The sequence below is a fragment of the Chaetodon auriga genome, chromosome 13 (genome assembly GCF_051107435.1).
Source record: "Chaetodon auriga isolate fChaAug3 chromosome 13, fChaAug3.hap1, whole genome shotgun sequence".
In the NCBI taxonomy this organism is placed as follows: domain Eukaryota; kingdom Metazoa; phylum Chordata; class Actinopteri; order Chaetodontiformes; family Chaetodontidae; genus Chaetodon; species Chaetodon auriga.
In genome coordinates this window covers 15,245,557-15,267,695 of record NC_135086.1, presented here as the reverse complement: position 1 = coordinate 15,267,695, position 22,139 = coordinate 15,245,557, and the positions used below count along the sequence as shown (strand labels likewise).

At 45.1% G+C, this 22,139-nt stretch overlaps 1 protein-coding gene across 2 annotated transcripts in view; it reads right to left on the bottom strand.

Annotated features, from left to right (window-relative positions):
• Positions 1–20,968, bottom strand: part of igsf3 (immunoglobulin superfamily, member 3) — a 71,228-nt gene extending 50,260 nt beyond the window's left edge. Inside the window, exons 1-2 of one of the 2 annotated variants that reach the window (XM_076747404.1) lie at positions 19,892–20,968; positions 2,833–3,213 (exon numbers count right to left, since the gene is read on the bottom strand). In XM_076747404.1, coding sequence (XP_076603519.1) covers positions 2,833–3,213; positions 19,892–19,931 — 421 coding nt within the window. In that variant the 5' untranslated portion in view covers positions 19,932–20,968. Of the gene's footprint in view, positions 1–2,832; positions 3,214–8,586; positions 9,292–19,891 lie in introns of those variants that run through there. The other variant, XM_076747405.1, reaches the window with a different exon arrangement.
• Between the last annotated feature and the right edge of the window lie 1,171 nt (positions 20,969–22,139).

Sequence of the window (22,139 nt, the reverse complement as noted above, 5' to 3'; positions counted from 1 at the left end):
CTGTAAAGCCATGAACTGAAAACACCCTAAGCTCTGTAGAGCTGAGGGGAAATGCAGAGTTGGGTGATGATTCTCTGTGGGTTTTGTCACCAGCAGATTTTACATTCATTCTTAACATAAACATTAGTTATAGGCGCTTTAAGAACATAAGCCAACATGTCATTTATAGGTACGTCCATAGTTGAGATCTCTGATTGGAACAACCTCGCTAGCTGGTCTGGCACTCCGTCTTTCCTTTCAAAGTCTTGTAGGAAAATATCAACGGAAATGTCAAATCTAACATTTCTCTATATCAAAGAATCATGACTTTCCTGCATCTCTGTGCCACTCTATGATTTAGAGGACATAATCCCGTATTTGTGCCACGGTGGCCAATTATTCTTTTCACATGTGTAATATTACTACAATGCCTAAGGCAGTATTGGCACTTAGGGGCTGAGCAGAGCTATATTTTTATTAATCTAAGTTTAGTATCACAGAGGGTAAAGATGAAGAATTCCTTTATTAATCCCCATTGGGGGAAATTCATCTTTACACTCTGATTTGTACTTTATTACACACACACACAGGTACACAGCGAAACCCATGCATGCAATTGATATGGAGAGGTGTCAGAGTGATGGGTAGCCACAGGGCAACACCACAAGTAGGATTTGGATGCCTTGTTCAAGGGCAACTCTCCAGCTACCAGTCCTTCTCCGTATAGACTACCATGCTGGACTCGAACTGGGCACCGCTTTTCCTTTATCTACTTATTCCAATAAAAAAAAAAATGTCTTGGTCATACGAAGAGAAGGAAGGCAGGCAATGGAGCACGCGTAAGGCCGAGGTGTCTGATTCTAGATGACAGACGAAACACACGAAAACACTACGTCATAGTATCAGAGACAATGGTGTCCGGTTGCACTGCAGAAACTGTTCTCCTCCTCAGGCATCAAGTATTAAGTTCCATGTTAAAACCCTCCTCTGCTCTTTGTACTGCAAGGGGACAGTGGATGAAACACATCCCTGTGAGTAAGCCTTAATGCAGCACTCAGGGCACAAATTACTGTGTGGCCTTCTACCCCTACAATTAACCCAAACGCCCCACAGACACACAAACTCACACAGACACATACCTCCTGTCTGCCCTTCTATCTCATGTCCTTCCTCCCCATATTTCCTCCATATTACTCCCCTGGTTGTGGTTGTCCTTTGACATCACCCTTGAAAGACATATTCTCAAAGGCAGCATCAGCAAAGTTTTTTTTTTGTTTTTTTTTTCCCTTTTGCAGCAGGGCAAAAGCAAATTAGAGAAAGAGGCCAGGGCTGATGAATGGAGACAGACAGATGACAGGATGAAAGACAGGAGAACGAGGCAGAGAAGAGGGACAGGAGGGGGAGGGGAGGGAGGACAAGGTATTGTTTGTCTGCAGCAGTCTAAGGAGGCGTGCAGCTGCTGGGGGACCACAGAGGGACTGAAGGATGGGAGAGACCCTGCTGCATACCCCTGACCTCTGAAAGTAGGCTAAGAGGTTAAAGACACAGAAAGGCTCAGATAACAAAGTCCCACAACACCTCTGCTCACACACTCTTGCTCTCTAACACGCATTTCTATAAATACTGTGTGCTATCAGCAGCGCTGTTTTAAAGTGCCCTGCACCTGAGCCTTGACCCACATTCAGATCAGACTGCTCATACTAGAAAATACAACTGCTGAGGCCCTGATAGTATTCAACACAAGAACCAAGCCTATTGATCTGTTAAGCACACATTGACTTTTGTTTCTGCAGCCTGACCTGACGCAGACCCAAAAAGTTCTCAGTTCACAGTGACACAGTGGGATACAAATAAAGTGCAACTCCAGTTTTCTGCCAATAAGCATTTGGTTTGCACTTTGACCCTGAGAGGAAGGTCAGCCACGTCAGGGATAAAGGCGCAGAGTTATGGAGGGAATGGAATCCTCAACTATGACAGCTGTGTATTCAGTGCTGCAGGCCTGTTGAGTAGATCTGTGCATGTTACTAGAGGGAGAGAGAGAGAGAGAGAGAGAGACAGAGAGAGACAGACAGAGAGAGACAGAGTCAGAGTCACAGTCAGAGACAGAGCCAGAGACAGAGAGAGACAGAGCCAGAGACAGAGAGAGACAGAGCCAGAGACAGACAGAGAGAGACAGAGTCAGAGTCAGAGCCAGAGACAGAGACAGAGACAGAGAGAGACAGAGCCAGAGACAGAGAGAGACAGAGCCAGAGACAGAGAGATCACGAAGGAGCAGAGGATGGAAGCTAGTGCTGTTGCTGGAAACAGTCACACATCACTCCAACACACTGGGTACATTATTGAAACAGCTCAGGACAAGGAAATAATACAGTAGATGTGGGAAGGAGGAAGATGAGTTTGTGTGGGTGTGTGAGTGAGGTCGAGAGAGAACACTGGTCAGAACAGATGGGGCTTTGTGTGACGCTGGAGTGCAACACTTCCTCTCACACCCCATCCAAAAGGTGCACAGATCACAGCTAGTTTTTGGACAGGCACTGGTTATTGTTTTGTTTTGTTTTTTTAATTTGAGATAAGCCTGGTCTGGCTGTGACACAAATTAAGCCTTGTTTTTTTTTTTTCTTCAAGTTCATAGCACATATAGGCAGGACAGCTGCTTGAGCCCCCGGTCCTGCACGAGCCCCAAAGGCCCCAGGTTGAAAAATGTTGATGTAAATTTGTTTCATAGATTTAAACAGCAACCTTTCCTTAGGGGCAGCTTTGTGTTTTAACACTTTGATCCAATATAACTCTGGTGCATTTACAGCTATATGTTAAATGTCACTGCTGTGAGCGTGTGTGTGCTTAAAGACTCACCGGTGAGGTTAGTGCGTGCGCTGTAGGATCCCAGGTACCGCCCGTCTGTGTTGGGTGTGTAACACTCAAACAGACCCTGGTCCTTGGCCTGCACTTTGGTGATGTGGAGCACAGCGGAGTCGCGGGTCAGCCTCTCCACATAGATCTCTTTGCTATTCACCCTCTGGGCATAAACGGCGTAGGCATAGTTTGGCTGAGCCGTGCTGACGATGCGGATCTCCCTGTCCGGTGCCGATGGTAGGTACATGGACCACTCAAAGTCCTGCTCCACCCCGTCTTTGTAGCCTGTCACGTTGCACCAGATGGTCACGTGAGAGCCCTCGGTCCGTATCAGCGGTCCACCTTGCACCGTTACCACTCTCTGAGCCACGGCAACACCGGCTACAGACAGAAGTGGGGTGTGAGTAATCGGGAGAGAAAAGAGAAAGAGAGAGAAAGAGTGGATGGGGGTGAAGGCAGGGAGAGACGAAAGAGAGAACATGGGTTACAAAACTGCGTTTTAAATATTTAGCATTTGGCAGAGTTTATGCACCCCACATCTCCCAGGAAATACAGAAACAACGTGACATGTGCAGCTAAGCATTCTGGAGAGTGCTTACAGAGGTTGAGGTGTGCGCACACACACACACACACACTCATCCACACACACACACAGAGTTTTTGAACAACCGCTAACCACTTGAAACATTCACAGCAACTCTTTTTAACAGCTGAGATCCAATCACGCCCACTGCCATCACACGCACTCACACGTTAACCCTGAGCCACTCGTGACAGCACTGCAGCTGCACTACAGTGAGGTGAGAGGCAGCCATATGGGAGCTGAGGTGAGAGGTCAGCGCGAGCTGGTAAAACACGAGTCAGCAGGGCATGTTAAGCGTGTCAAGCTGTACAGGTATTTCTGAAATGGAGAGTAAATACTGTTTTGTCTGGCGCATCCGTTGTGCTTATTGACAATGAGCAACTGGGGAGCAATGATGCACACAGGCTATAGATTAGAGCTACATCAATAAATCAATAGAAAATATCAATTGTCATTATCAATTGAATCTTAGCAATTACATGTCCAAATAGCTATGACTTGCCGATACAGGTGTGAAACTGGTCTTCTTTGCCTCACACTGATGCGCTGATGCCTCTATTGTTACCTATACTCTTTCACACTATGGCTTTATTTTTCATCTCATGTTATGCATTGGCTTTATTATTACTCTGATCCTTATTCCATCATACTTTTACTATCATTATCAAGTGGGTGTTGTTCTCCATCTTATTTCACATTCATTTTTATCCCTGTTTTTATATCCTTTCTGTCTTTTCTATGTGAAGCACTCGCTCGGTGCATGTGATTTCTTTGTTGTAAAGCACTTTGAGCTGCGATTCCTGCATGTAAGGTGCTGTATAGATAACGTTTATCACTATTATCATTATCATTAAATTGATGCATTGCTTTAATTCTCATGAATGAAACGCTAGAAGATGCCTTTTAATTACATACATTACAGCACTGAGGTCAAAACTGCTACCTGAAAAAACATACTGATTTATCAAATGCCTCCCCTGTCCCAGGCAAGAAACCCAAATTCAGTTTACACATTTGCTCCTTGTGAACATTTTTGCTTTTTATTCATTATTTATCAGGAATCTAACACAAACAAACAATGCTTTTTGCAGCTTTTAGGTTTAAGATGAATGAACCAAACTCTTCTATTGTCAAGCATTGTTCTCATTAAAACAAAACATGCAATTGGTGGACTGAACCATGAACCACGTACTCTGTAATGTAGCAAAGTGAGAGGTGATTTAGCATTAAGCCCCGAGTAAAGACCAATTGTTACTATTTTCCTGTATGTTGCTTTGTAGCCTATATTTAGGCAGACAACATATGTGAATCTTGCCGGAAACCCCTTGCACGCTCACACACACACACCAAACACATACACACACAGCATTCACCATTCAGGGAACAACTACAAACATCCCTCTCATTGGGGCCGGAGACAACAGAGCACTTACACATACCCCCCAAATCCAGACAGAGCGACAAGTACGCCGTTTCCTGTCTGCACAAGCAACTGGGGATTGCAGCTGTGTTTGTGAGTGTGCGAGTGTGTGTGTGTGTGTGTGTGTGTGTGTGTGTGTGTGTGTGTGTGTGTGTGAGAGAGAGAGAAAGTCTGTAAGATGCTGTGTCTGTGGGCACAATGCTTGGCATTAATAATTCACCAGAACAGCTTTTTAACTTCAACATCCTCTCTTCTCTCATAGTAACTTTCTCCCACACTTCCACTGCACCCCCACCTTTCATTCACTGTTATTAGTGCGAGTGCATTTACGCCCATGTATGTGTATGCCCATGCATTACTCTGCGTTTGTGTGCGTATCGTATGTCTTATTTCCTTCCTGCACTTGAAGCTTCAGGTCTTTTGTTACTGTTTGAGACTCATTTCACTCATGAGCCAATGAAATCTTTACAAATCTAGAATTTCTTTTAGAGCCCTTCACTTGAATGGAAATTGAATTCAGTCACAGTGGCATGCCAAAGGGAAAACTGATTAAATCAATCCTTCCTCGTGGGCTGATTTCTGCTACAGGACACCCACAACACACGTCGGGATATAAATTGAATGGCACAACTTTAAAATTTAAGCTCGTTCTTAAAGAAAAGGAAAATGTGGCACAATTATCTGCATATCAGCTGCTGTAGAAAATCATAAAATATCACAGTGACAGCAGAAATAACACAAATGAATGTAATGTTAAGCTCACTGTAATCTTGCTGTCCCTATAGGAATATTACAGGAATGCTACTGCATACAAGGTTTAATGTGATAAAATAAATCCACTAGTACTGCAACTGTACTTTTTAATAATTCTGTACTTGTTAATATTCCCCACACGCACATTGCTTACATTTTTCATGCTGTCCTGCTGAATAATACAGCGCATTTCCTGATGCTCTCTTTACAAAAATACAATAAACATAATCAATACCAAACTAATCATTTAGGCTGGTGGGTTTTTTCTCTTTTTTTTTGGCAGCACATAGAAATGGAACTGAATAACAAGCCACCCAAGAAACAAAATACAACTTTCTTCAAAGAAATGAAGATGACAGACGGCGTATTCCTCCACAGATGTCTGTCGGTAGCTGTAGATGAATACGGCCTGTTTGTAACAGTACATTTTCTCGATGTCTGATAAAAGCTCTGTGAAGATATTTATGGTATCAGTAGCTAATATGGCTGGCACACTTTCAGACCCTCTGCACATCTCTTTCCACCTGCACATCCTGCTGTAAAAACTAGAGGTTGTGACCTGCTCAGCATTTGACCGCTGGCATTTCTAAAAGTCAGTTAAAGGAAATCTTTCCGCGGCGCGCAAACACCAAACACTCTCGACTTAAAAACTGTGACTGACAGAAAGTCCATCATGAAGCGTGCTGCCTGAGTCTGGCTGAGCATGAGATGGGGTGCATTAGGTAAGAGGCAGCCATCTATTCTGGCTCAGGCCTTGTTCCCGGTATTTCGTCAGTGTGCTAATCTGGCGGCACCCAGTCTCCCCACATTCAAGCTGAGATCAGGTCAGAGCTGTACCGCTGCATCACTGCTTCTCATGTTGCAGCTACTCATCTAGAACTGCTGGATATATTACTCACACATCCCGAAAGAAACATACTACTCATACTGTGTTGGTGCACTAAGAGCTTTCCTCCGCTCGCCTGTCTCCTGTCAGCCCCCAGAAACAAGCTGCCTCCTTACTTCTGATTACTCTCACTCCCTTCCTCCTATCATCAATCCTTTCCTTCGTCCTGCCCCTCCGCTCTCTCTCTCTCTCTGTATACTCCTGTCTCTTCTCGGTGCCTCGCGGTTCTCTGCGTCTTTTCAGGCAGGATTTAAGCAGCTCTGTGAAACTTCAAAGTGCCCATCGCTCTGCAGGCTGTTTAGAAAGGCTGACAATGACATACCAAACCCTGCAGACCTTCAACTGATCGCTCTATTCCACCAACCTTCCACAATAATCCTGTGCCCGCAACCTCCCCCACTTCTTCACCTCTGGCTGCGCTGCCTCAATCGCAGAGTGGCCATATTTTCTCAACAAGGCCTCAGATTTTCTATTATTAACGCTCATCTCCATCTCTGCATACCGCGGATGTCTTGCTGCCCCTCTCCTCCTCCCGCCGACGCTCTCTCTCAGGCGTCCCCCTCCTGTGTCTCATCTCTCATCTTTGCTGCCGGTGGCTTCCCACACAGGACGCAGGAAACATGCGTCCCGTGTCAGATAATGGTGGATGACCATGGACAAGCTCTCTAAGTGACCTTGCTGTTGGTCTACTGGAGCATCCGGAGCAGATGACTCCCAACACATACACACACACGCACGCATGCACACACACACGCGCACACACACACCCAGGGAAAGCTGCAAAGAGGATTATGCTAAGGGGAAAGGGGGTTAAACACTAATCCAATCATTTGTGGCCAGTGTCTTATTCTCAGTGGAAACAGCAGCAAGGCCACTAGCATTCATGCCTAGTAGTCACATCATCACTCTTCTGCGATGCAGGATAATTATACACCTCGACAGGTGTATAATAAAAACACCACAGGGTGTAAATAATATAGAGGACATTCACAGCGGTGCAGAGATGTGCTAATGTGGAGATTTGGGTTGTCCATCACCTCTTCTCACTTTGCTTTCACTCATAATTAAACACGCACACGCAAAGGGTGAGCAAGTTCCTCACCTCAATATGACAACAACCCAAGTATCAAGTATAGTAAGCAAGTATCGTATCAAGTATCATGTACACACTGCTTCGCATAAGCACTCTCTGCTTTACTGCTGCTGTTCTGCGCACGCATGCGGGGGTCACCTCGTAAATTCAGAGAAGACACACATACACACACAGAATGAAGAGGAGCGTCATCGTCATCTGGAGTTATTTCACATGCATGTGATTGAGCAATTAAAATAGCAAAAAGAAATTCTGAATGTTTGGCAAATGAATTGGCTGGAATGAACGTGTACAGAAGAGGCCAATTAATGATGCATTCACCTCATAAATCATGACACGCTTCTCTGCCTTATGTGGTCGTAGATAAGCTGCTTTTAAAGAGCCTGAAAGCTCGCGTCTTACTATGAGCGACGGGGGCCAATATAAAGCACTGTTTTCTGCTAAAGTTAGAACAGCTTTGGTTGTTTCACATCAGAGATTTCTGGATTTGTGTTTTTCTCTGCGTGATTAGAACAACAATCAGAATTGTATTAATAAGGTTCTGACAGCAGTTGTGGGATGTTTGTCAATGTTGCCAGGCCGCTGTCAATCAAATCTGAGTAAACCACACCCACGGTCCTGATGAAGCAGACTTAGTTGTGGAGTATTAAACTCTTAATACTAACTAATAATGTTTTTTTTCCTGAACTTTAACTGTGCTGCTTATTATGAATATTTGATGATTTAGAGAAATGCTTAAGATCTGAAACCAAGTTTTAGGGACTTTAATGAAAAAAACATATCGGTAACTATATCAATAGTGTTGATTTTAGCCCGGGTATCCCTTGGTTTCAGATCAAAACTGAATGTTGTGGCACTGCCCACTCATGATGGTGTGTGCAAACAGCAAGTCCTTCTCCTCAAACTTTTCTCCAAAAACTTTCAGGGAAAGTTGAAGAGCGAGAGAACTCAAGTTAACTCCAGCCAGTGAAATATGAATTAATTATGAACATGCTTGCTAGACGTAAAACAAAATGAACCTTGTCAATGTCCTATCTTCCCCAGGGAGGTTCAGACTCATCGCACAGATGTAACATCTTGTGAAGATCCTCAGACAGCGAGGTAGTGAGAAGAAAAGGGGAAAAGAAAAGGATGCCATGGTGAGAGGAGAGGAAAAAGAGGAAGCTAAAGAGAAAACGACAGCTGCCTCCAGGGTGCTGAACACCACAAAACGCCCTGCACTCAGTGAATATACAAGCTGACTTATGTGCTGCACATATATGTGTGACAGAAAGAAATAAACGGCGGAGAAGAGATGAAGAACTCCTCTCCACAGTTCTCAGCGCCGGTTTGCCATTCCCCAAAATCACTCTGAGTCTTCCTCCCTCTAGGCCCCTGAAAGCATTTGACCCTGTTAACATCATTACCAAAGAGAGCATGAGTGCGAGGGAGACAGAGAGATTCCAAGATGAGGGAAAACTGGAGGGAGAAAGATGAAAGGCGTAGAAAGGGGAGACGTTTTCGTGCGAGGGAAATGTTAACATTTAGAGAGGATGCGGCACGGTTCCAAACGTATCGAGCGAGTTTCCTGAAATCGTGCAACAAAATAAATTTATATGTGTTCTGCTATACTGCAGCTCACACAATGACAATTTTTCTTTGATGTCCATCTCCATCTAAATTTGACAGAAGTGAGTCTGTGCCTCTGCTGATGCTGGTGATGCTGTGAAAACTCACATTGTCCTTGGCTGCTCACTCATGGTACATGGCACTGGGTAAGCATGTCATCCTAATGTAAACCATGTAATGGAGTGATGACAACCCCCCCCCCCCCCGCCCCCCCACTCTTGCTTCCCCATAGCTTTCTCAGATTCACGGATCCGTAATTGATGGGCCCCAGGCAGCATCGAATATTACAATTCAGGCCTCATTCTCTTGCTCTTTTTCTGCTCTTGTCCTTCCCGTGGTGATAATAATCATCTGAGTCAGAATGTAGAAATCAGTGTAGCAGGGCCATCATTAACAACCTCTGACCCTTTCGCCAGCTTCAAAACCTTCGACAAATCCCATATTCACTGCCTCATTTATTAACCGGGATGTTTGAGGGAGGCTGCATGTTTTTGCACTGAAGAGGAAAGCTAAAGGATTCGCGGTGTTCAAGGCAAGCTGCTGGAAGCCTGTCAGCTGGGAAACAGGTGTGACACTCAGCGTGTGAGTGTTCGACATCGAGAAATACAGCGAGGAGGGGAGACTAAGTGTTCTAACTTCCATTAGAGGGCCAGTAAGACAGGCCAGCAGGCCGCTCTAACAGCTGAGAAACGGTAACAGCAACTGCCCATTACATCCACGCAGCTCTAATCAGAACAAGAACAAGAGAGTACAGGAGCGTTCAGAGAGTGGGAGGACGGAGAGGATATACAGTACATCACTATTTCATCTCTGTATGGCTCAAGTAAGGAAAGACAGGTGGTGTCAGGGGTACATTTGCACGGATTACAAGATGAGGACAGTTGCACGGATGGAGTTTTTGGAAGCTGGCAGTGTCGAGAAAGACTCCCCATCATACTGTTCACAGGCTTGGAAAGCAGGCAAAACAGCCAGGGTGCAAATAGAGTACCAAACTTAAAGGAGACATATTTAGGCTACTTCAGAGACTCCCACTATCTCTAGCTGATGTAGAAAGAGTTTACTTGCAAATCATATACCTTGCATAGCTTCTCTTATTCCACTTATTCACTTTCCGGCCCAGAATTAGATGAGAAGATTGATACCACTCTCATAAGCGTGCCCCTAATATGAAGTAGCAGTCTGCAACGGGCTAGCTTAGATCAGCATAAAGGCTGGAGAGAGGGGAAAAGAGCTGGCTTGGCTGTGTCCAAAGGTAACAAAATCTACCTACCAGCACCTCTAAACCTCATTACCATAAATCTTACAGAGGGTTATTTGCTGGGCTTTTCCTTGGCTGCCAGCAGTAACTCTCTGGAGTCTCCACCTTTTGCCTGCCAACCTCACAGCAACAACAAGACCTCAGGAAGTTGGCGCTGGAGGCCAAGAAATGGCTGCGTTAGCTTTGGACAGAACCAGACTACCAGTTCTACTCTGGTTTCACTCATGTATGCTAAGCAAAGCGGCAGCGCAGTGTTCAGACAATGTTAAAACACGATACGTTAATGTTTCTGCTTTCAAGTTTCATGTCTTTAGGGAGTCAGGTCCATGTCAGACCTTAAGTCTACAGCTCTGAACTGGGATTCCTGCGTTGTGTCACACCTGGGTCATGCTGTCCTCTGCTCTCACTATGCTAACTAGTCCTAATTTATGGGCCCCCTGGGCTACAACAGTCATGACCCCACCTGCGCTGTTGCTCATTACAGCTGGCGAGACCAGGATGGACGCAATGGGGGGTTTTAAAGTCAATTCATACTTCTGCGTCAATGTGGTACTGTACACTGTGGGTGTCCGTGGCCACTACACTGTAAATGTAAATAAGCAGAGAGGCTATTGCTTGCTTAGCAGAAATGATTTTTCTATGTGGGCTGATTCAGACTTTCTCCTATTCGTTTGCAATGCTGGTAGTATTTGTGGATAGTGTCAACAACATGGAGCAGATGATAATCTATCCTTCTCTGTTGAACAGCTGCCTCTTCATCCTCCCTCCTACACCCTCAGCTGCTTCTCCTTCCTGTTTGACCACGATGGAAAACAGCATTTGAGTTTTATTGTTTCAGTGATCATTTGAAACACATAATCAGCATGCAGTGATTCCTCTGTGAACCTTTTAAACAGTGTTTTCATCAAATACCTTCAATCAAAATTCTCATCGGCGACGCCAGACAAGCCGCATTCCCTCTCGCTATACGCTGTTTTTTTCTCCCTGTCCCTCAACATGAAGGCGAGGGAATGCCCACATGATTACTACGGGACTTTATTAGAGAATGATTATATGGCCCTGCTGCTCAGCTCTGCAGAAGCGCAGCCAAATGGCAGAGCCTGTGCAGAGCTATAACTCAGTTTGTACACCAGCGTCACACACAGTATGGCACAGCTACAGTAACATCTCCACATATAAATACAATTAAAGCCTAAAAAAACGTGCGCGCATTTGAGGACGTTTCCTTACCAACCCTATCATGAATAAATAATTCAAAGCCAGAGAGATGGCAAGAAAGACAGCGAGAAACTGCAGCTGGGTAGCAATGTCTCTCTTGCCACGGTTTTGCCTCAGTCCAAAAAGACAACAGTAAAAAATTCAGCGTTTGAGATGAACTCATTGGACTGTCGAAAGCTGTGAGGTGCCAGGCTCCGCCAGGACACACACGCACACTCACGCTGCATCACTTATTCACACATCAAAATAAAGTTTGAACGTTATGCTATACTCCACTCTACTCTACTATACGTGAATACAAGAACAAATCAGCGAATATATGCACTAAACTGAAGGCACTTGACAAAGGAGGGACTTTCAAACCTCACCTTTCTCACTGTGTCTTAGTGTAATAGTTTGCATGTTGTGTAGAGTCCATGCAGGCTTGTCAAAGCTACAATTCTGTGGGTGACTGAGAGCCTGGTAAACATTTTCAACATGACAGGTGGTTACAGTTTGTCTGTATGCGATGAATAGATGATGTGCCTGTGAACCACGAGGAAGTGTTTAGGTTAGTAGTTAGAGGTGCCAATCATCCTTTCACAGAGACGAAGACCATTATCTTATCTACTGTTTATTTCTGTTTTTAACTGCGTGGGAGACAAAAGGGTCAAGATATGGGACGGAGGCAAGTTGTCAAACAGGTTGATTCATAACAGCCCTGCTCGCACACACACACACACACACACACATACACACACACTGCCGGTGCATTAAGTGCCTCAATCTACTCCCATCCCCAAATCCATTAACTCTATGAGGACACCTGCTACCCCACTAACCTCATCTCCCCAACCCCCATTCCTCACCAACCTCAACCCTCACACAGACACACATCCCCCACCCTGTCTGAATGACAAAGCACTGTGGTCGCAAACAAAACTTTCACACAGACATAGATTATGCAAAAAAAAAAAAAGCGAAACTTCACAACATCTTGTCATTAGCAACTGTTCTAGCAGTGTCGACCGAATGTTTGCATTAATTGTTGCAAAAGAATGTGGGGCTATAAAAACACTCAGCTATCTTCGGTCATTATCCATCTTGTGCTTGTGCACAATTAAGCCTGACAGCTGTATCTACTTTATGTACAGTGGTTAGTTTTTGTATGACTGGCAGCTCGCTATCAGTTCCCACGTTTGCGCATTAAGCTGTAGATTGGAAAGGAAACTAATTAACTATTAATTAGTCTACTTCAAACAGACTTTTTCTGCCATTGTCAGTCATTTTGCCTTTCAGGCAGTAAAAGACACGCGCTTGTATATTCATGCATTTATGCATAAGCAATTAGACACAAACACACACATGCATCTCTTTGGTTTTAGGTGTAAAGCAGAAAAGAAGCACATTAACAGAACATAATGGCAAAGTGAGTGAAGTGCTCTTCATCATTGTGAAAGAGATTTTTAAAAAGGGGAAAAAAAAAAAAAAAAAAATCGATCATGCATGATGACATTTATTAATGCGTGCGCACAGACACACACAGACACACAGACACACACACACACACACACACCTATGGACGTGCACACCAAGCGAAGCATGTGCCACTGAATGTGGATCAATGGTGCGCAGGTGGGGAGCGGTCGCCATAGTTACGCCGCCTGGTGTATATCCCACCAGCGTGGGATCTGCTCGGGTGGAGGATCAAGCAGGGAGCACGGGAGTGTGGCTGCACCAAAGGACAGCAGCTCTGAGCATGGTGGGTGCGTGTGTGCGTGTGTGTGTGTGTGTGGGAGTGAAGTGGAATTCTCTGGCCGGCCAGTCATCATCACTCCCGACACAGAACAGCAGAGAGGGGAGGAGCAGACCACATCTCAAGGGGAAGAGGGGCTGGGTTGGTCTTTTAACTGGCCAAAGAAGGTGTTCGTAAACGGCCCAAGGTAGATGAGGCTGTTAAACACTGACTCTACCTCTGATGCTGTGAGGGAGATGGAGCGATCCGGTTTGGATCACACTTGGGGGCAGTTTCTAATTAGTGCTCTTTGAAGAGAAGGTGGGCTGGGCGTAGCATTGTTTAGAAAAAACAGTGGGGGAGGGAGGTCAGGGGCTATTCACTGGAGGAGGAGGAGGAGGAGGAGGAGGAGGAGGAGGAGGAGGAGGAGGAGGCAGCTGGAGTACCGTTTGAGTGAGCAGAGGCAGAGATACATGCAAATCGACCCAAAAGAACACTTAAAAGGTTTACAGACTGGATGGCTAACGGGTTGTTGTGGGTTGTTATCACAGAACATGAGATACGATCTCAGGCGTGACGAGGTCCTGCACCGCTTTTCTTTTAAATGTTCCTTATGTCCCATAACAGTACCAGTGAGAGCGCTTTCTGCTTTTATGCCTCTAAAATGTGAACCTCACTGCCTCTGGATATTAGAACGGCAACCTCTCTCATCATTTTCAAAACTCTTTTTCATCTGCATTTTAATTTGGAGTCGCGTTATGGCCTTAGTTTTAAAGTCTGAGTCACTGGTTTTTACATTATTTTTTCATTTCTGGTCTTTATCTTATTCTGTTGACTTAATTTTTTATTTTTAAGACTTTATTGCTTTATTTTTCAAATTTTTTTGTCTTTTTATGTTTCTGCGTGTTGTTGTTTGTTTCTGCCCCGTTTCAATTTTGCTGTGTGAGTCACATTGGGCTTCATGTTTGTATGAGAGGTGCCAGATATAAATAAAGCTGACTTAAGTTGAGTTGAATTGAGACGTGCAGGCGCAGACGTGCAATCCTGGCAGGGAGTTGTGATGTGTCAACCAGAGGTGCTGCCGCTGCTGCTGCGTCAAAATCAGACACAAAGCAGACGCTGCCTCTGCTCCAGCTCCAGCTCCAGCCACTTCCCTGATTCACTGTGGCAGGCAGGAAGTCTCCCTCAAGAACTTTGCTTCACTTCACACAGTCACTCATCTCCCCATGTGAACTGGAGAGAGATATGGCTCAGATCTGGGTCATGGGGGAGGATCATCGTTCACCCAAAAAAAAAAAAAAAACAGACACTGCATGAGAAGTCTTGCTTTGATTATCTACAACTAACTTGGACTTTTCATTTATTGCTTTGCCTGCAATTCAGTTCTGTCAGTTCAATCTCAAATTGTCCTTGATCTCCTCTGAGAGCTCCATATGAGGAAAAAGTTGCTTTATGCCTTCACACCAAAGCTTCTTTCACACAGTCTGTTCAAGGCGGGAATGTTGCGGCATTATTCCACCTCGCCGCTCTGTATAAATGTACGAATGCGGCGTGGGGGGGGGGGCATTGTTGTTCTGCATTTAAGCCAGCAGCGGAGGTAGTAACAGAGCTGAATCGGTGTCTGTTAAAAATGGGGAAGCTGGAGCTACCAGACGCTGCTGTGCTACACGTCACCCCGGCATGCTGTCTAAAAATCACACGCCGGGGCGGCGTTATGCCGGCGCTGTTTGGTTCAGTGTAGAGAAGCAAAGCCGGCATAATGACGGGTCTTCTTTACGGCAGTACTGCAGGATCACTGTGTATAAAGGAGCTCAACTTTTTACCTTTGAGAGGACAGAAAAACCTGATAACAGGGCAGAGTGGGGTTGTTGTAGCAGGCTGTGAAATCTGTATTACAGGGAAATTTTTTGCCCTGTGGGTAGTAGACACCAGTAACCAGCAGTTGACTTGCCTTTAGGTGCACCTCATGCAACAAAGTCCAGAAAAACAAGCCCATGCTAGCACCATCACACAACCCTCCACCCCCAACTTCTATCGATCCACGACAGAACTGACACTGACCTACAAATCGCCTGCGTTTTCGTCGTGCACCTCGAGGTTAATGAATATTTACTGATACCTACCGCACAGCCGGTGGATGATAGCCAAGCTGCCAATCTCGTTTCTGCATTTTCATTGTTTGCTTCTTTTGTCAGTTGAGTCAACAATGTTATGATATGAAAAAACAATGGCACAAAAGGCGTCTTGTCATGGGTTTACACAGAGGCGTGGGCCTGGTGCTTATGATGCAAACAAGCGTGCACAGAAAATAACAAGGGGAGCAAACAGCACCGCAAAGAGACAGCTGCACGAGCCCGTATTTCCCCTAACAGAGACAAGTAGCTCCTCTGTTTCTGGTGGCGGGTAACAGGCAAATATAATGAGTAACAAAACTCACGACAGTCACATGCACACACGCCAAACTTTTCCATACATAGCACTGAATCAGCTATACAAACAGTGAGACAGTGACTTATTGCATTTGGCTTCACTGTCTAGACAGCACTCTCCTCTATGGTGTCAGCTGAGGCTTACAAACACATGGAAAGCATTCCCGGTGTGGTAACAGCTGACTCAAGATGCACAGCAAAAAGACCCATTGGCTTGACCACACACAAGCTAAAAATCCCTGTCATTTTGGGGGTGGGGGCTTCCAGCTGTCACTCTTATTTGGAACAGGGAGGCTGGCTGGGGTGGGCAGGGTGTGGCCTGGGAGCTTTGAATCCCGACAAAGCTTGAAATGCCCGTGCGTTGACCTCAGCAATCCTGTGACTATAAATATTAAAGAAGTCAATGAAAATAATTATGACACTAATTATTTTTAACGCCGCCCCTTTTTCCTCTTCAGTCTAGCTAAAATGATGAAGCTTTATCTTTATGCAAACAAGGCCGCAATTTTCCTTAATCTCGCATCATAATATCGAAAAACTAGACGGCAATGAGTGCATAGTGGTCTAAATGAGCAATTTCCACATGCTAGTTTCTTTGGCTGCTAATTATGAACTCGTTTTACATTCACAAATGCACACATTTTAATGAGGATGTCTGACACGGAAAATGAGATTCTTCAGCTCTTAACTACTTTGAAGTATTTGTGACAATCGTCACGGCAGCAAACAGACGATCAAATCTATACTTAAGTGGCTGTAAGTGCTGCCCTTCTGCAACTGTACAAAAGTTAGAAAAAAAACAACAACACAATAGTTATGTCTAAAATGGAAATGAGCTCTTAAGTACCTTCATGTTGTTTGATTGGGCCAATTATGGAGGGCCAGCTTTACACTCTGGCTGATGATAAGCACGAAGTTTGATGGCGTTCCTTCAACTACTTAAAACTTTCCACTTTTCAATCAATAGCGCTATAATGAGCCAGGATAACAGGCAATTGTTTCAGCGTCTCTTCTGACTTTAAGCCACTGATCAAAAATAGCATCAAAAATCGGACTGAAAGATAAAGACGACTGAGAGGAAACGTGGACACATCAACACAAACACGGGGGGGAAACGGAGGAAACTACTGTTCCTGCAGGTTTTACTTCCACCACTAAAAAGCATGTATACGTTATATTACTGCCGACCCTTTTCCAAAATCATATCTACTTTTTGAATTCATTACTCCTCTCTAGGTTGTCGCTGGTTTTCACCTATTTCTGTATAGAAATAGGAGTCCTGAGATGTGTATTCCATCACAGCGAACATCAAGGCAGCAGTGCATTTTTTCACTCCAGTTTCACTGCAGCTCCATTATTGCTGAGCGGTAATGCAGTTGACACATGTTTAAAGGGTGCCATTACATTTTCATACCCTACAGAAATAAATGGAAGCCAACAGATGTAAGGGAAAATAAATATATATATGTATGTAGAAACTGTACAGCAGGATTTAGAAAATCAGAAGCAGCGTTTTATAGTAATTGTGGTTTGTAGCAAATGAGATAAAACATGCAAAATCACTGGGATTGTTCCTGCCAGTGTCTTTTGAATAAGAGGACACGCCCACCACCACACCACACCCCACTTTGAGCCAACCCTCATGAAAAATTTATCACATTTTCCTATCCAACCATCTGATGTAGGATTGTGCAAATTCATTCATAACACGTTCAGATGCTGTGTGAACAGGGCGGGGGGGGGAAGCACCTGTCCCACTGAGCTGGCAGAGATAATCAAGATATATATATTTATAAATGTGTGAATAACTGTATGTGGCAGAATGTGCATCTTGTCAGACATAAGCTTGAAGATTCTTTTCTCAACAATGTGAAGCTGCTCTGAGACCAGCTGATAAACAGGACCGGTGGCAGCTCGTCTGAACCTGGGCGAGTGCGGGCTGCTCTCCTGTCAGCCCAGTAAATGGAAACCACTCAGGCATTTCACAGCTAAACCAGGCAGCTTCGCACATATTACATTTCAATTTAGTTATATAAACTGGGATGTCTTGAGTACTTTAGCTTGGCTCTAGGTTTCAAACACACTCTTACACAAACAGAAGCCCCCCCCCCCCCCCCCCCAAAAAAAAAAAATTAATTAATTTAAGAAAATCACACTGTTACAACACACAGAAAAAGCATGCCATCGTTTGCACTCTCTGTGGGGAAGAAGGAAGACATCCTGTTTGTAAAGCTAATAAACATTCATTCCTTCAGGCAACTCTTTTATTATGCTTTATATCATGAACCCCCGTGCCACACATAAGCACACGCACGCGCGCTCACTCACACCTGGTTGCAAACTCAGCAACATAAATAACCCTGGTATAAAATCTGCCTGCCAAAACACTGCATGAGGCAACAGTGACTGATACAGTCTCCATCTTACACAGCTGTCATCCACCTTGATTCCCTTTTCTTTTTTACAACCAAATGCAAGTGCAAACACGTACAGCATGGCGCCTCACGCATGTGGCAACATCAGACAGCTGATCACACAGGCAAAAGACAGACACAAGCACGTCTCACTTAACACAGATACACGCACAGTTGGAGAGAGATAAACAACTGATATGGCAATATATTACCACAGAGTCTGTTGTGATGTGTCATTAGTACACGAGCACCAATAATGCCTCACTGAAGCAAATAATTAATATTCACATTTGAGAAGGTAGAGCTACAGAGTTTGACTTTTTTTGCATACAAAACAATGAATTACTGCCAGTTCATTTTCTGTCAATCAGCTGATTTTTCAGCTCTGGAGGATTTATTTGCAACACGTCACACGTAATACTGCCAGCCTGATACCACCAGTGATGCTGGCAACATGTCATCACAGCAATAGACGATATCATGAGTCCCCTTGTGATTTGTGCCAATGATCACAGGCGCAACTCATGAAACAAAACCTACTCTTTCCCAGCACCTGAAATGTTCTTCACCAGCCCAAACTGCTTCCCATTTACCCATATGATTCATGATTATTATGCAATATGAAAACCCTGCCTCGTCCAGCCCACACAGTGGATCAGATCTGTATTCTGACCGTGTGCAGTCTTCTCTACTGTACTCAGAACAGCACATCTCACATTTCCATTGAGAGAAAAGTCATTTAAAGGCCCCATCCCACTGCAAGTCTGATGCGCTGAAAGGGGACACGAAGCAAGGATGGTAATCCTCTTGGCCAAGTGGGGGCCTCCAGCGGGCCGACTTCCACTCCCACTCCCACTCCCGCACCCCCCTCCTCTGTCCCCCCGGCAGCGCTGACAGGCCTCCCCATCCAGGAACAGAAAAGCCATCTGGTGTTTGTTTGGGACAGTTCACAGGCAGGATGTACTGTGTTGTGTTCTATGTGTGTGTGTCAGCAATCATGCCTGTATTGAATGTGTGCGTGTGTCACCGGGTGCCACCGGGTGTGCGTGCTTCAACTCGCATTTGTCTGTGAAATCCAGTCAATTGCAGGTGAGTGTGAAGTGTGTGAGAAGTGAACACACAGTGGCAAAGTTAACCTGGAGGCTTGACTTACTGTACAACCACTGAGCTTGTACTGAGTGCCTTCACACCCACTGCATGACTTCATACCCTGGAGGTGCTGGTGATCCAGGTGTGTCTATGATGTGTGTGTGTGTACAAATATACTGTAAGTGTGTATTTATATACAAATATGGGTGAGTTAATTACAGACAATAGCAGGTTGTGATATGATCACAAGAGGTCAGACTGTAAAGGGTTAATCTGTGACTAAAGTCCAAATATCACATTAACCTACTTCAGCACACAAACACACAAACACACACACACACACACACACACACACACACACACACACACACACACACAGCTGTTCACAGGCATCTGTCATTATCACTGTGATTATCGATGTAGCCTACTTCCACCTGACTCATGATGACTAGTAGTTGCTCTCCTAACAAACCCGCACAAATTCACGTCATACAGGTGAGCCGTGACTGACGCACGAGCACATTCACCTCGTGGATCTAAAAAGAGCGGGGGGGGGGCACAAATGAAGGCTGAAAGCGTCCTCTGATGACTTACCGAGCAGCGCGCAGGCAAGAAGGAGCGCACCGGTTGCCATTGTGTGTGAGAGAGTGTGTGTGTGCTGTCCCGCAGATTCACTTCCAATATTCCCTTCAGACGAGGTGGCGATGTGTGGTCGGGTTTTTCACGTCGTGGTTTAACCGCTGCTCCTGAAAGAAGGAGGAGGAGGAAGAGGAGGAGGAGGAGGTCTACGAGCGACAAAAAGCTGCCGGGGCTTGTCTTGAGAGTCAAATCCACAGCTGGTGAGCTCGGCGGTCTGCCAGTATCCGACTCACCTCTCCGGTGTCCTCCTCCTGCTGACCAAAAAAGAAATGAAAAGAAAAAAAAAAAAGAAAAAGCCTCTTGCTTCCACCCTCACCTATCTGCTTTTAAGGCTGACGACGAGTGCGTAATGCCAGGCGCCTGGGCGACCCAACCCACTCCCCGTTCACTCTACACATCCGAGACTGCGGAGGCGATCCACACCGGCAGCCCCCCTCGGTGAGACACTAAAAGTCCAGCGTGACTTGCGCGTATTTGGAAACCCGCTTCCAGACAGGGGACAAAATGAGTAGCGGGGGTCTGAGGGTGCTGGTGCGCGGAGCCAGACTGAGATAAGTCCCTTCTAGAATATGTTTTCCCCTCCCCGTCACTGATGTGGGAGAGCAAATCGCGGTCCAAGCAGGCTCTGGCTTTCTCCGCGGAAATCCCGGAGACTATAATCAATCTCCCACTATCGCTCCGCAGAAAGCCCAATGGGCGGGCGCTCTAGATGAGGCAGACAGGGCTTTGTGCTCTGACACAATACATCAGATTAATCAATGAACACTTTCACTCCAAAACCCCCGCTTCTCGACTGGAGCACCAATACACCTGATCTAGCAAATTTCGACAAGACGGCCCACTGAAAAAAAAAAAACCCAATAAACAAAAACGCTCCTTTACTAAAAGACGTCTGCTGAATTACAACCTGTGTGAGAAATGCTGTAATGTGGCTCCAGACTGAACCAGTCCGCCGCGCGTCTTCCAAGGTTATTTCCCTGTTTCCTGCTTTCCTGCAAGCGCCACTTTTGTTTGCCTGGCAGTTTTGAAAACTTACCAGCGTGCTTGTGTGCCCCCACCCCCTGACGGAGACCACGCCCCGGCCGTGCGGGACACCGCCGGCCGCGGAGGGCGAGGTCTCATTTGCATTTGTGATTAGAAATTCTAGGCCAGGGCGATGATGGCTTGAATGGGTTAAGCCAAGTGGAGGGTAATTAAGCCTCTAAAGCTAGCAATTTTCTCCGCTTTTTATTTTGCAGGGTAGAGTTTAACCACTTCTTGAGGCTGATATGAATTGCTTTATACTGCAGATTAAGTGTATAATGATAGGGCCTTTCAAAAGAAATAGAAACACACTGCGGCTTTAAAACTAGATTATTCATTTATGGTGTTTGCTTGTCTTTTCCTGATCACAAAAGTCACCTTCTCATGAATATTTTACCCAGCAGTCTCTGTGTTATAGACACAATATTGCTCCCACCCCCCTCATACAAACAACTGGCAATCAACATAATGAGGTGCCACTCTGCTTGGGAGCTGTAGGAAATATCAGAACAAACAGCACTTTCCCTCCAACACGTTACCGTTCATCTTTCACAGACTGCATGTTGCAGAATTCCACCCCTGCTTGATTCAGATCATAGGCAGCTAAACCAAACATTGCTTTGACATACACTCAGTTTTATTTATTTGCACGACTCTGCTGCTGCAATATTAGCAGGATCTCAAAATAGACAGGGTGAATGGGGGTTTGCAGGGAAACAGAAAATAGCACAATGAGATAATACTGCTTTGGTGTGAGGCTGAGAAAGAGCGTTGCTGTCTGGAGAAGATAGAAATATAGAACCCAAAAAACTCTAACTTAGTGCAACCCAAAGCTCCCTCCTGTGTAATACATAAATAAATGAGCAGGCCTTTGCGTGTGCATACAAAAAGTAATTGCAATGGACCCATCTGTTATTCTCTTTATCAACTGGGAATTGCAAGTTTCCGAACACCGCCTGAATGCAACATGAATGCCATTTTTTTTTTTTTTTTTTTTGGAAGCAGTAAAAATGATTCTTCTCTGTTTGCTGGGCTCATGGATTTCAGCTCAGATAAAACTTCTTGAACAAATGAAATGGGTCTGAGCCCCGAGGCACAAAAAGAGATATTTACAGAATATAATGCATTAATAAACCGTAACCCCACCTCTGAATAACAGTTTAAGCAAACAGTTTAATGG